This window comes from Etheostoma spectabile, unplaced genomic scaffold (genome assembly GCF_008692095.1).
Source record: "Etheostoma spectabile isolate EspeVRDwgs_2016 unplaced genomic scaffold, UIUC_Espe_1.0 scaffold00019272, whole genome shotgun sequence".
Classification (NCBI taxonomy): Eukaryota; Metazoa; Chordata; class Actinopteri; order Perciformes; family Percidae; genus Etheostoma; species Etheostoma spectabile.
Genome location: NW_022604787.1, coordinates 2,788 through 15,769, shown reverse-complemented (window position 1 = coordinate 15,769; position 12,982 = coordinate 2,788). Strand labels below are relative to the sequence as shown.

The following is a 12,982-nucleotide window of genomic DNA, read 5'->3' as shown; positions in this document are numbered from 1 at the left end:
ATGGGTTGCAGCTGTGTGGAAGGCAGATGGCAAAGGGAGGTCATGCCTCAGGACCAGGTATCTCTATAGTGACCTCTGGTGGATGACAGACATACTGAAGCAGACCCATGACAGGGCCCCCCCCTCAAAGGACGCCTCCGGGCGGACCCGGACCATCCAGATGGGCACGGTGGTAATCAGCCACCAACTGAGGATCCAAGATGAACCGCCGAGGCACCCACGACCGTTCCTCGGGCCCGTAGCCCTCCCAATCCACCAGTACTGCGCCCCTCCCGCGCCGCCGCGCATCCAGAGTTGACGACGGTGTAGGCGTATGGTCATCGATGAGTCTCACCGGCGCGGAGGATCGGCAGGAGGACACAGGGGGCTGAGGACACCGGCTTGATCTGTGAAACGTGGAGGTAGGGTGGATCTTCATGGCAGCGGGCAGCTTCAACAGGACGGCCGAGGGGTTGACGATGGAGTCGATGGGGAACGTGCCAAGTACCGAGGGGAGAGCTTCCGTGATTCTGTCCGCAGGGGCACGTTATGGGGGCAACCAGACCTCCTGGCCCGCCGGAACTGCGGAGCAGGAGCCCTGCGCCTGTCAGCCGTCGTCTTGGTCCGAGCCGTAGTCCGTAGCAGCGCCTCACGAGCCGCGGTCCAAACCCGTCTGCAGCGACGCAGGTGCTCCAGCACCGACGGGACAGCCAGGTCCTTTTCCTGGGCAGGAAATAAAGGGGGCTGATAACCCAAGCCACCTCGAAGGGGAGAGTCCAGTGGCAGAGGTAGTAAGGGAGTTGTGGGAATATTCCACCCAAGGCAGGAGTGACGCCCAAGCCGTGGGTTCCTGGGCGGCCACACAACGGAGCGCGGTTCCAGTCTTGGTTGGCTCTCTCAGTTTGCCCGTTGGATTGGGGATGGAACCCAACGTGAGGCTGACAGTCGCACCTAGAGAGGAAACAAAAGGCCTTCAAACACGGGAAATGAACTGTGGCCTCGATCAGACACGATATCCACAGGTATTCCATGAAGACGGATACATGTTGGACAACGAGGTCAGCCGTTTCACTGGCTGTAGGTAATTTAGGTAATGCAACGTAGTGAACAGATTTAGAGAACCTGTCCACGATGGTGAGAATAGTGTCATTACTTCAGAACGGGGCAAGCCTGTGACAAAATCCAGTGCCACGTGGGACCAGGGCGGCTGGGGACCGGGAGCGGCTGCAGCAGTCCGCAGGCATTGATGGGAAGCCTTTCCCCGGGCGCAGATAGATCAGGCAGCGACGTAGGCCCGAACATCGGCTTTCGGCCGACGGCCACCAGAAGTGTCCCGCCGTAGCAGTGCAACGTGCGTTGTACTCCAGGTGACAGGCGAACCGTGAGGTGTGCACCCACTGCAACACCTGGGACCTCACGGACTGCGGCACGAAGAGGCGATCGGGAGGACCGTTTCCGGGACCAGGATCCGTCGCAAGAGCAGCCTTCACCAGGGCCTCAATCTCCCAGCGGACGGCGGCAATCACCCGGAAGGGCGACAGCACAGACTCGGGTTCAGATGACTCCTCGGTGCGGTCGAACAGACGAGATAGAGCGTCGGTCTTGACGTTGAGTTTGGTGGGATCAGGAATAGGGGCCGGGCTCGTCAGTATCCCCACTTTTACCGACGAGCCTGGTCTTTTGGCCGGGACGGACAAGTGGCTAAACGGTGAGTAGACATTCCACAATACAGGCACTCACCTGCCAGAAGGCGGCGGCTCCGTTCAGCAGAAGAGAGGTGAGTACGACCCAGCTGCATGGCTTCCTGTGCCGAAACACAGTGGGCGTCGACCGGTGGAGAAGCAGGAGACGTCGGGGAGGACGGTCTGCGACGCCTGGATGGAGCAGCCGTCTGTCTGGTGGAATCCGGCCGGCTACCCTTCTCGCGTCTCCTCTCCGTAACCTGTTATCCAGTTTAATAGCCAGAGAGATAAGGTTATCAAGGTCGTCGGGATCCTCCCGAACGGCTAGTTCGTCCTTTATGCCGTCGCATAAACCGTTCACGAAAACCCCACGCAGCGCCTCCTCATTCCACCCGCTGTCAGCAGCCAGCGTCTGGAACCCCACCGAGTAGTCCGCAACGCTGTCCGCTCCTTGCCGGAGATTAAGCAAGCGCTTGGCCGCACCCCCGACGTAATCGGGGTGGTCAAAAACAGCCTTAAAGTCAGAGGCAAAGTCGTTAAAAGAGAACTCGGAGGTGAGACGGCTGGAACAAACAGCTTCTGCCCAAGCCAGAGCTCTACCTCGGAGCAATCCAATAACGTAATGTACCTTAGATGTCTCAGAAGCAAAGGACAAGGGACGTTGACGGAAGATGAGTCCGCATTGCAGGAGGAAACCCCGGCACTTGTCCAATTCACCAGAAAACGGCTCAGGAGCGCAGATGGGAGGCTCGCGGTGAGAAGCCGCAGCAGCAGCCATAACTGTAGGAGCAGATGGGAAGACAGGTTGCGGAGGAGCGAGGGAGACGGACAGTTTATCTACCTGTTCAGTGAGTCTGGTGACTTGGGTGAGAAGTTGCTGGTTGTACTCCAGCAGAGAGCGGATTTGATGGTCGTGCTGGCCGAGTAAGACGCCCTGGGAGTGGATAGCCTGCTGGGCGCCGTTCCCGCTAGTAGTCCGTGGAGTTTCCGCGGAGTCCATGTTGGCCAGTTCGTTCTGTTAAGGGTTAGGTTGGACCCAGACACAGAAACAACACAGGCTCAGAAATAGACGGTAACGAAACCAGGTTTAATCCAGTTAACACACAAAGGAGGTACAGGTGGTGGAGGTGTGGAACAGTCACAAGGACCGGGTCTTGAGGTAGCTGCATACACGGACGACAGGAGACAAACACACTTGGGGGTTAGTAACGAACTGGCGCCGAAGAGGTGGCCGGCCCGGGTTTATGTACTGTGGTGACGTGATGATGGAGATAGGTAGCAGCTGTGGAGTTGGAGTGATGACAATGGGTTGCAGCTGTGTGGAAGGCAGATGGCAAAGGGAGGTCATGCCTCAGGACCAGGTATCTCTATAGTGACCTCTGGTGGATGACAGACATACTGAAGCAGACCCATGACAACACAACGTGTAGCGGGACCATGGCGATAGCTGCTACCCTGATTTCGGAGCCTCTCTGATCCAAGGGAACATGCTGGGGAAAAAGAACATAAGGACTCCGGGGAATGACTCCCCAGAGCTAGGTTAGCAACTAGGTCAGTAACTAGGTTAGTAACTAGGATAGTAACTAGGTTAGTAACTAGGTTAGTAACAAGCATTTCTGGGACATGGATGCACATAAATGGAAAGATGGAAAGATAGAGGAGAGAGGAGCTCAGTGTATCAAAGGATGTCCCCAGCTGTCTAAAACTATTACAACAAAACCAAGAGAGACGAGGTAAAGAGAGCTCCAGCCCGGCCGGGCCAGAACTCTCCCCAACCGGATCGGGCTGTATGCCAAGTCTCCCTTTAGTTATATTATATGAAACTATGTGACTAACTACTACTCCCTAACAATATTCGATTCTATGCCCTAACTATAAGCTTTACCAAAAAGGAAAGTCTTAAGCCTACTCTTAAATGTGGAGACGGTGTCTGCCTCCCGGACCCAAACTGGAACCTGGTTCCACAGGCGAGGAGCCTGATAGCTGAACGCTCTGGCTCCCGTTCTACTTTTAGAGACTCTAGGAACCACCAGTAACCCTGCATTCTGGGAGCGTAGTTCTCTCCCAGGGTTGTAAGGTACTATGAGCTCTTTAAGATAAGATGGAGCCTGACCATGAAGAGCTTTGTAGGTGAGAAGAAGGATTTTAAATTCTATTCTAAATTTTACAGGAAGCCAATGCAGAGAAGCTAAAACAGGAGAGATGTGGTCTCTTTTCCTGGTTCCCGTCAGAACACGTGCCGCAGCATTCTGGATCAGCTGTAGAGTCTTAATGGACTTTTTCGAGCAGCCTGATAACAGAGAATTGCAGTAATCCAACCTAGAAGTAACAATGCATGGACTAGTTTTTTCTGCATCATTTTTAGACAGGATATTCCTGATTTTTGCAATATTACGTAGGTGAAAAAGGCGATCCTTGAAATTTGCTTTAAGTGGGAATTAAGGACATGTCCTGATCAAAGATGACTCCAAGATTCTTCACTGTGGTGCTGGAGGCCAGGGTGTGCTGGAGGCCAGGGTGATGCCATCCAGAGTAACTATATCTTTGGATAGTGCGTCACGGAGGTGCTTGGGTCCGAGAGCAATAACTTCAGTTTTATCTGAGTTAACATTAGAAAATTACAGGCATCCAGGTTTTAATATCCTGAGGCACGTTTGAAGTTTAGCTAACTGATTAGTTTCATCCGGCTTGATTGATAGATATAATTGAGTATCATCTGCATAACAATGAAAGTTTATGGAGTGTTTCCTAATAATACTGCCTAAAGGAAGCATATATAAAGTAAACAGGATTGGACCGAGCACAGATCCTTGTGGGACTCCATGACTAACCTTGGCGTGCACAGAGGATTCATCGTTAACATTAACAAACTGAGATCGATCTGATAAATAAGACTTAAACCAGCTTAGAGCAGTCCCTTTAATGCCAATTAAATGTTCCAATCTCTGTAATAAGATATGATGGTCAATGGTATCAAATGCAGCGCTAAGATCTAATAACACAAGTACAGAGATAAGTCCTTCGTCTGATGCAATTAGGAGGTCATTAGTAATTTAACAAGTGCTGTCTCTGTGCTATGATGAACTCTAAATCCTGACTGAAAATCCTCAAATAAGCTGTTGCTATGCAGAAAGTCGCACAGCTGTTTGGCGACTGCTTTCTCAAGAATCTTAGAGAGAAATGGAAGGTTGGATATAGGTCTATAGTTGGCTAAAACATCTGGATCAGGGTTTGGCTTTTTCAGAAGAGGTTTAATTACAGCTACTTGAAAGTTCTGTGGTACATAGCCTGTTAATAAAGATAGATTGGTTATATCTAGTAGAGAAGTGTTGACTAATGGTAAAACTTCTTTAAGTAGCCTAGTCGGGATGGGGTCTAAGAGGCAGGTTGATGGTTTAGATGAAGCCTACTCGGGATGGGATCTAAGAGGCAGGTTGATGGTTTAGATGAAGCCTAGTCGGGATGGGTCTAAGAGGCAGGTTGATGGTTTAGATGAAGCCTACTCGGATGGGATCTAAGAGGCAGGTTGATGTTTAGATGAAGCCTAGTCGGGATGGGGTCAAGAGGCAGGTTGATGGTTTAGATGAAGCCTACTCGGGATGGGATCTAAGAGGCAGGTGATGGTTTAGATGAAGAAATAATTGAATTAATTGATAAAGATCAAGTGAAGCAATGCAGTCTAAACATGCATCTGGTTTTACAGCTGTTTCTAAGGTTCCTGAGTTTAGAGATAAGCCAGTTAAAGGCAGGTCTTGGTGAATTTTGCTTCTAATAGTTATAATTTTATCATTGAAGAACCTCATAAAGTCGTTACTACTAAGAGCTCTGGGAATACTTGGCTCAGTAGAGCTGTGACCTTCTGTTAGCCTGGCTACAGTACTGAAAAGAAACCTGGGGTTGTTCCTATTTTCCTCTATCAATGACGAGTAGTACGCTGCTCTGGCATTACGGAGGGCCTTCCTATACGTTTTAAGACTATCTTGCCAGGTTAAACGAGAATTTTCCAGTTTGGTGGAGCGCCAGATCTTCTCAAGTTTCCGCGATATTTGCTTTAATTTGCGAGTTTCAGTGTTATACCATGGAGCTAACCTTCTTTGTTTTATTATCTTCTTTTTTAGAGGGGCAACAGAGTCTAGAGTCATTCGTAGCGAGCCTGCTGCACTATCAACAAAATGATGGATTTGGAATGACTAATAGCATAGGAGTCCTCCGTTACTTTGGGACTTGGTAATGAATTAAATGCTAACGGAATAACATCCTTAAATTTAGCTCCAGCACTATCAGATAGACATCTTGTATAGGAGGTTTTGCCTAACGGCGTGTAGTTCAGCAGAATAAACTCAAAAGTTATCAAACAGTGGTCAGATAGGAAGGGATTCTGTGGGAACACTATTAAATGTTCAATTTCAACACCATATACCAGAACAAGATCGAGGGTGTGGTTAAAACGGTGAGTCGGTTTATGTACACTTTGAGAGAAGCCAATAGAATCTAATAGAGAGATAAACGCAGTGCTAAGGCTATCATTCTCATCGTCCACATGAATATTAAAATCCCCTACAATAATAACTTTGTCCGTTTTTAGCACTAAGTTCGATAGAAACTCTGCAAATTCGGATAAAAATTCAGAGTATGGACCAGGTGCTCGGTACACTATAACAAATAGAACTGGTTCAGAGTCTGGACCAGGTGCTCGGTACACTATAACAAATAGAACTGGTTGCATTGATTTCCAACTTGGGTGTGAAAGACTAAGAACAAGACTTTCAAATGAGTTATAATTCAGTTTAGGTTTAGAGCTGATTAGTAGACTAGAATCAAAGATAGCTGCAACTCCACCTCCTCGGCCTGCGCCTCGAGGAATGTGAGTATTAATATGACTGGGGGGGTGGATTCATTTAGACTAACATATTCTCCATCACCCAGCCAGGTTTCAGTAAGACAAAATAAATCAATATTAGAATCTGATATCAATTCATTTACTAGTCCCCCTTTAGAAGAGAGAGATCTGATGTTTAAGAGTCCACATTTAATTCTCCTATTCTTTTGAACTATTGCACTTGTGGTTTTAATTTTTATGAGGTTTTCATGCACTGCTCCTCTTCTGTTTACCTTTGATTTAAATAATTTTAATGGTCGGGGGGCAGTCACCGTCACTATGGGGTTTTACTAGGTAACACCTGGAATAAAGGAGCAGAGAAGTGTGTTAGACTGGGACTCTGCCTCCTGGTCCCAACTATGGATTGTCAAGGATGGAGCCAGCTAAAGGTCATGTTAGCTGCCCTACAGCTGTTAGCATTAGCTTTACTTCATATACCTTCTAACAGCTGGATTCTCAGTAACGGGACAACCTGCAAGGAACAGGTTGGAGGAACGTTAGTGACAGCACCGTTGGCCGTTAGCAGCACCATTAGCATCGTGGCTAACACTACTGTTTCTTAGTGTGTGACACATGGTTGTGGCTGTGCTTTCTAACATGATGTCATTGTTCTAACCGAGCACCATTAGACTTGTTTTATAATGTTTTCATTATAGAGATCTCTGTTGATTGGGTTTGTAGGACACACACACACATACAAACAGACAAACAGACACACACACACACACACACACACACACAAACAAACACCCACACACACATGTAGATGTAAACAAAGAGACCAAAGCATGTTTCCAAATGCAGCTGTTTAAAGAATCAATAAAGTTTTTATTCAATTATAAATTGATTTTCATCATCATCATTTATTCTTTATCCAGATTGGAGGGCTGCAGGTTGTCAGAGACCAGCTGTGCTTCTCTGGTCTCAGCTCTGAAGTCCAACCCCTCACATCTGAGAGAGCTGGACCTGAGATATAACAAGCTGCAGGGTCCAGGACTGGAGCTGCTTTGTGGTTTTCTGGAGAGTCCAGACTGTAGACTGGAGACTCTGAGGTCAGTTCACTGACTCGGTTACTATTAGAGATCTAATATCTTTAATTAACATCATCATATTATTACACAAACATAGGCACACTTACACACAGATACTGACACAGACAGGCACACATATACAAACACTCTTACACACACACACACACTTACATACACACCCCACCCGGTGGCCGTGTGTCATTCCTCATTCTCTCGTCACACACAGACACACAAACATAGACACACAAACATAACGGTAACTCCACTGAAATAATATGAAAATAAAGTAACGAGCCAATTTAGTAAAATGTAAGGAGTCAAAGTAAAAAGTCGGCAAAAAAATAAATGGTAAATTAAAAATATAAAAGAATCTACTTGAACAGTAATGATGTACTTCCCATCTCTGAAAAACACACACACACAGAGACATGTAGATGAAAACAAAGAGAACAAAGCATGTTTCCAAATGCAGCTGTTTAAAGGATCAATAAAGTTTTTATTGAATTAGAAAATGATTTTCATCTTCATCATTTATTCTTTATTCAGATTGGAGCACTGCAGGTTGTCAGAGACCATCTGTGCTTCTCTGGTCTCAGCTCTGAAGTCCAACCCCTCCCATCTGAGAGAGCTGGACCTGAGGGACAACAAGCTGCAGGGTCAAGGACTGGAGCTGCTGTGTGGTTTTCTGGAGAGTCCAGACTGTAGACTGGAGACTCTGAGGTCAGTTCCCTGACTCTGTTACTATTAGAGATCTAATATCTTTAATTAACAACTGAAACTAATTCATGTCCAAACACAACTTCCATCTACCAAGTAGTAAATGTTCTGTAGTTCATATGTTGATGGTTCTTGTAGTCCATTCAGTCTGCAGTCCCAGAAGACTTGTGCTTATTAACTGTTGAAGCCATTTCTCTGATTTCTGTTTGATCCTCTTCACATGCATGTCATTTATAATCATGCTGACACCTATATTAAATTAATATGGATCATAATTACTGTTACTGCTGCTATTACACACACACACAAATATACACACACACACACACAGACAACTCCTACACACACACCCACACAGACAGACAGACACAGATAGACACACGAACACAAACACATACACACAAACATACAGAGACACACACACACACAGCTATATTGATAAAAAAAATAAGAGACCAAAGCATGTTTCCAAATGCATCTGTTTAAAGGATAAATAAAGTATTTATTGAATTAGAAATTGATTTTCATCATCATCATTTATTCTTTATTCAGATTGAAGAGCTGCTGGTTGTCAGAGACCAGCTGTGCTTCTCTGGTCTCAGCTCTGAAGTCCAACCCCTCCCATCTGAGAGAGCTGGACCTGAGGGACAACAAGCTGAAGGGTTCAGGACTGGAGCTGCTGTGTGGTTTTCTGGAGAGTCCAGACTGTAGACTGGAGACTCTGAGGTCAGTTCCCTGACTCTGTTACTATTAGAGATCTAATATCTTTAATTAACAACTGAAACTAATTCATGTCCAAACACAACTTCCATCTACCAAGTAGTAAATGTTCTGTAGTTCATATGTTGATGGTTTTTGTAGTCCATTCAGTCTGCAGTCCCAGAAGACTTATTATCCTGAACTCCAAACTGAATGTCAGAATGGGAAAGAAATGGGATTTAAGACATTTTGAGCGTGGCATGGTTGTTGGTGCCAGACGGGCCGGTCTAAGTATTTCACCATCTGCTCAGTTACTGGGATTTACACACACAACCATCTCTAGGGTTTACAAAGAATGGTGTGAAAAAGTAAAAACATCCAGCATGCAACAGTCCTGGGGGGGGAATGCCTTGTTGATGCCAGAGGTCAGAGGAGAATGGGCCGACTGATTCAAGCTGATAGAAGAACAACTTTGACTGAAATAACCACTCGTTCCAACCGAGGTGCAGCAAAGCCACAACACGCACAACCTTGGGGGGGGGGCTATAACAGCTGAAGACCCTCCCGGGTACCACTCAACTCCACTACAAATAGTAACAAGAGGCTACAATCTGCAAGAGCTCACCAAACCTGGACAGTTGAAGAGTGGAAAAATGTTTCCTAGTCTGATGAGTCTCGGTTTCTGTCGGCCAACATTTATAAAGAATGCTTTCAGCACCTTGTTGAATCAGAGCCACGTAGAATTAAGGAAGTTTTGATCAAACATAGTATTAGTATGGTGGTCCTAATAATCCTGTAGGGCAGTGTATATTCAAATAATACGGATCATACTTACTGTTAGATTAGATTATACTTTATTTATCCCACGACGGGGAAATTCTGTCGTTACAGTAGCAGCATAGCAGCAACAGCAAAAAACAAAAAACAAAACAATAACACACAAACAAGTAAGCACGAAAGAAATACAAGGCAAGAAATAGACAATTAAAGATGATGTTGTTGATGATGATGAGGTCAGGGGGGGTAACTCTATATGTAGACCTCACCTGGGACAGGTGGAGGTGTGTGTGTGACTAGAGAGCAGAAGGACAAACTATTTTTCATTTTTTGAGACAAACGTTTTTTCTTTATGTTTAAATCAAGTTTTATTTATGTTGCTGTTGCAGTTTTGCAGAAACTGAACGGATGATTGGGACTCTACGAACAAATGTGTTGATTTACTGACACACACACACACACACACACACGCACACACATGTAGATGAAAATCGATTTTCATTATCTTCATTTATTCTTTATTAAGATTGAGGGGCTGCAGGTTGTCAGAGACCAGCTGTGCTTCTCTGGCCTCAGCTCTGAAGTCCAACCCCTCCCATCTGAGAGAGCTGGACCTGAGGGACAACAAGCTGAAGGATTCAGGACTGGAGCTGCTGTGTGATCTTGTGGAGAGTCCAGACTGGAGACTGGAGACTCTGAGGTCAGTAGACGGTTGGATTTAGTCCATGCTGGTCTCAGCAGTATTGAACTAAACATAGATAGTATCCACGCACAGATCCAGTATTTCCTGTAGACTTCCAACCTTCTCAGTGAAGCTGTGAGAGGAGAGAGAGGACAGTCAGCCAATCAGATGAGCCAGAAGCTCGTTGTGATCATGTGTTTGAGTTGATGTGAAGACGACTGTTGCTGACAGCATGACATCATGATCAGAGACATCAACCTGTCCAACCATCAAATCTGATCTCAGTGTTTCTTCTCTCATTTCAACACTAAACAGCTGATCACTTCATCTTAGTCACAGCTCTGAGATCAGTCTGACTGAAGGAAATCACTGGCTCTTATTTCATAGAACCAGCGTTACATTTAGTAACCATGTGGTCTTCATACAGAGCAGAAGTCCAGTAATCACAGCTGTTGTTTTACTCTTCAGTCTTTAACATCATATCTATCTGTCCTGTCATTGGTTTTGTCTGAGTATTTTCACAACAGACAGACTCATATTTCCATATTTCTCCTGTAATATTTAAAGTAGATGAAACGTTCAGATGGTTTTTAACAGATCTGAACCCAACAGCAGTAAATCATCATTGAAGTGAGCAGTGAACGTCTCTGTTTCTGCAGTAATGATGCATTCAGGACTTAGCAGTTCATTTCCACTGTGTATTCAGTGACATGTGCAGAGGGGACAGACTTGATGTCCAAAGTCTCTGCAGGTCTGGGAGCTTCAGTCCAACACGTTAACATGAGAGCTGAAAGGAAGCAGGCTGATCTACACAGCCGCTCCACCTGGTGTCTGAACAGGACTGAAGTCTCTTCTGCTCTTTAGACCTGATGTCTGACGGCTGATGGACGGAGTCTCTGGAAACACTCCTTTATCTCCTCTCTTCTTCTTCTCTCATCAGATGGAAGTGATCAGAAAGGAGGATGTGTGAGACCTGATGTGGAGTCCTCCATCACCCCTATGTGTCCTCTGGATCTGAAGAGTAGCATCAGTGGATCTGGACTGTCCTTCTACACCGTCTCTGCAGACCCACTGAGACTCCTCCACTCCTTCTGCTCCACACTGAGTCTCTAATGTCCAGCTCTGTCTCCACGGCGCTGTGGAGTCAGGTCTGGCTACAACACAGATGCATTCTGGGATACGAGGGGATAAAAGTGTCTGTGTTATTTTCTTTAAACCAATCCCAACGGTCGTGGGCGGAGCTAAGCTCCAGACGCAGCGCTGGTGGCTGTGCTCAATAGTCTCAGGAAGGAACTGGTTCTGGTGCCAGACTGGACTTCACTTGGGTGGTGGTACTGGACTTAATTTCAGTTGTGTCGGGAAATATGTGAACATCAAAGACAAGTTTTTAATTATCTACGTATTAACCTTCTGGAACCGAGAGGTTTAGTCCACGAGCAAAAACAACACCTCTGATTCATATTAAAATCATTTATAACAATAAAACACAGAAACTTACCGATTGTTGCAGCTAACGGCTAACGGGTTAGCAGTCCCGCAGGTCTCTTCGGGGTCTTTCTAGCCTCTACAGGGGATTTTCTATCCAGTCTGGAACTTGGGCCGTTTTTCAGGGTCGTTGAGCATTAAATCCAAACTGTTACATCCAAGATTTATCCACTTGATAATAATCCATAATTCATTGTGTTTTTGCTCATTTCTGTTGCTAGCTCTAAGCTCCGTGTCTGCTCTCTCTGTGGGCCCTGACGTTCGTTTGTTTAGGGAAGTGAAGGCATTATGCCCATATATGGGCGAGAGCAAAGAGTATAGAGCGGGAAAGACAGTAATCCTCCAATTCAAACTAGTCTAGTATTTGATCAAAGATATTATAAAGCAGACAAGGTAGATATCTACCGTTTTCTATATTTGGGCCTTTTGGGAAGAAATGTAAATGGTTTGTGCTTTATGTGCGTTATGTTTTTATGTGTATTATTGCATGTATAGAACTGTTTCAGACAACACACATGCTTGTGTAGCGTTGCTGTGGGTGTAAGATCAATAAATAGGACATTATTATGATTATTGGCATAAGTAAATGTCCTGAGGGCAAAAGCGTCTGGACCCATTTTGAGAAAATGTATTTTGTCATCTGTATAAGTTCTGATGATTATGTCTTCCCAGTGGGACTCCCGGGACATATGAGACAGGTTTTAGAGAGACTGGCTCAGCTGGTCTGAGCCTGGGTGGGATGAAGCCACATGATGGAGAGCGTCTCTGGCCCTGGATGTCCACAAACCACTTTAGGAATACAGAAGACCAAAAGCAGCTTCAGCCATGTTTCTTTGTAGTTTTAACAACCCTCCGATCACAGACGGCGCTGTTTCAGAAGTTTCTTTAGAAAAAGAACTTCATGACAATATCAAATGAATAGAAATGATTCAGTGTTTTCCCTTTTGAATTCCAAACATGGTTCAAAGACGCTGTAGAACCCAATGCAGGCCGTACCGTAGAGAGAACATCTACAGGATGCTGCCTCCATTATTTTTACAGTCTAGTCCCC

General features: G+C 45.7%; 1 protein-coding gene across 1 annotated transcript; it reads left to right on the top strand.

Annotated features, from left to right (window-relative positions):
- Window positions 1–7,256: 7,256 nt before the first annotated feature.
- LOC116684201 (ribonuclease inhibitor) lies at window positions 7,257–11,631 on the top strand. Its single transcript, XM_032510070.1, has 5 exons — window positions 7,257–7,592; window positions 8,118–8,291; window positions 8,841–9,014; window positions 10,291–10,464; window positions 11,387–11,631. Exons 1-5 carry the CDS (start codon window positions 7,339–7,341, stop codon window positions 11,394–11,396), a joined length of 786 nt encoding a protein of 261 aa, XP_032365961.1. The 5' UTR covers window positions 7,257–7,338; the 3' UTR covers window positions 11,397–11,631.
- Window positions 11,632–12,982: the final 1,351 nt, after the last annotated feature.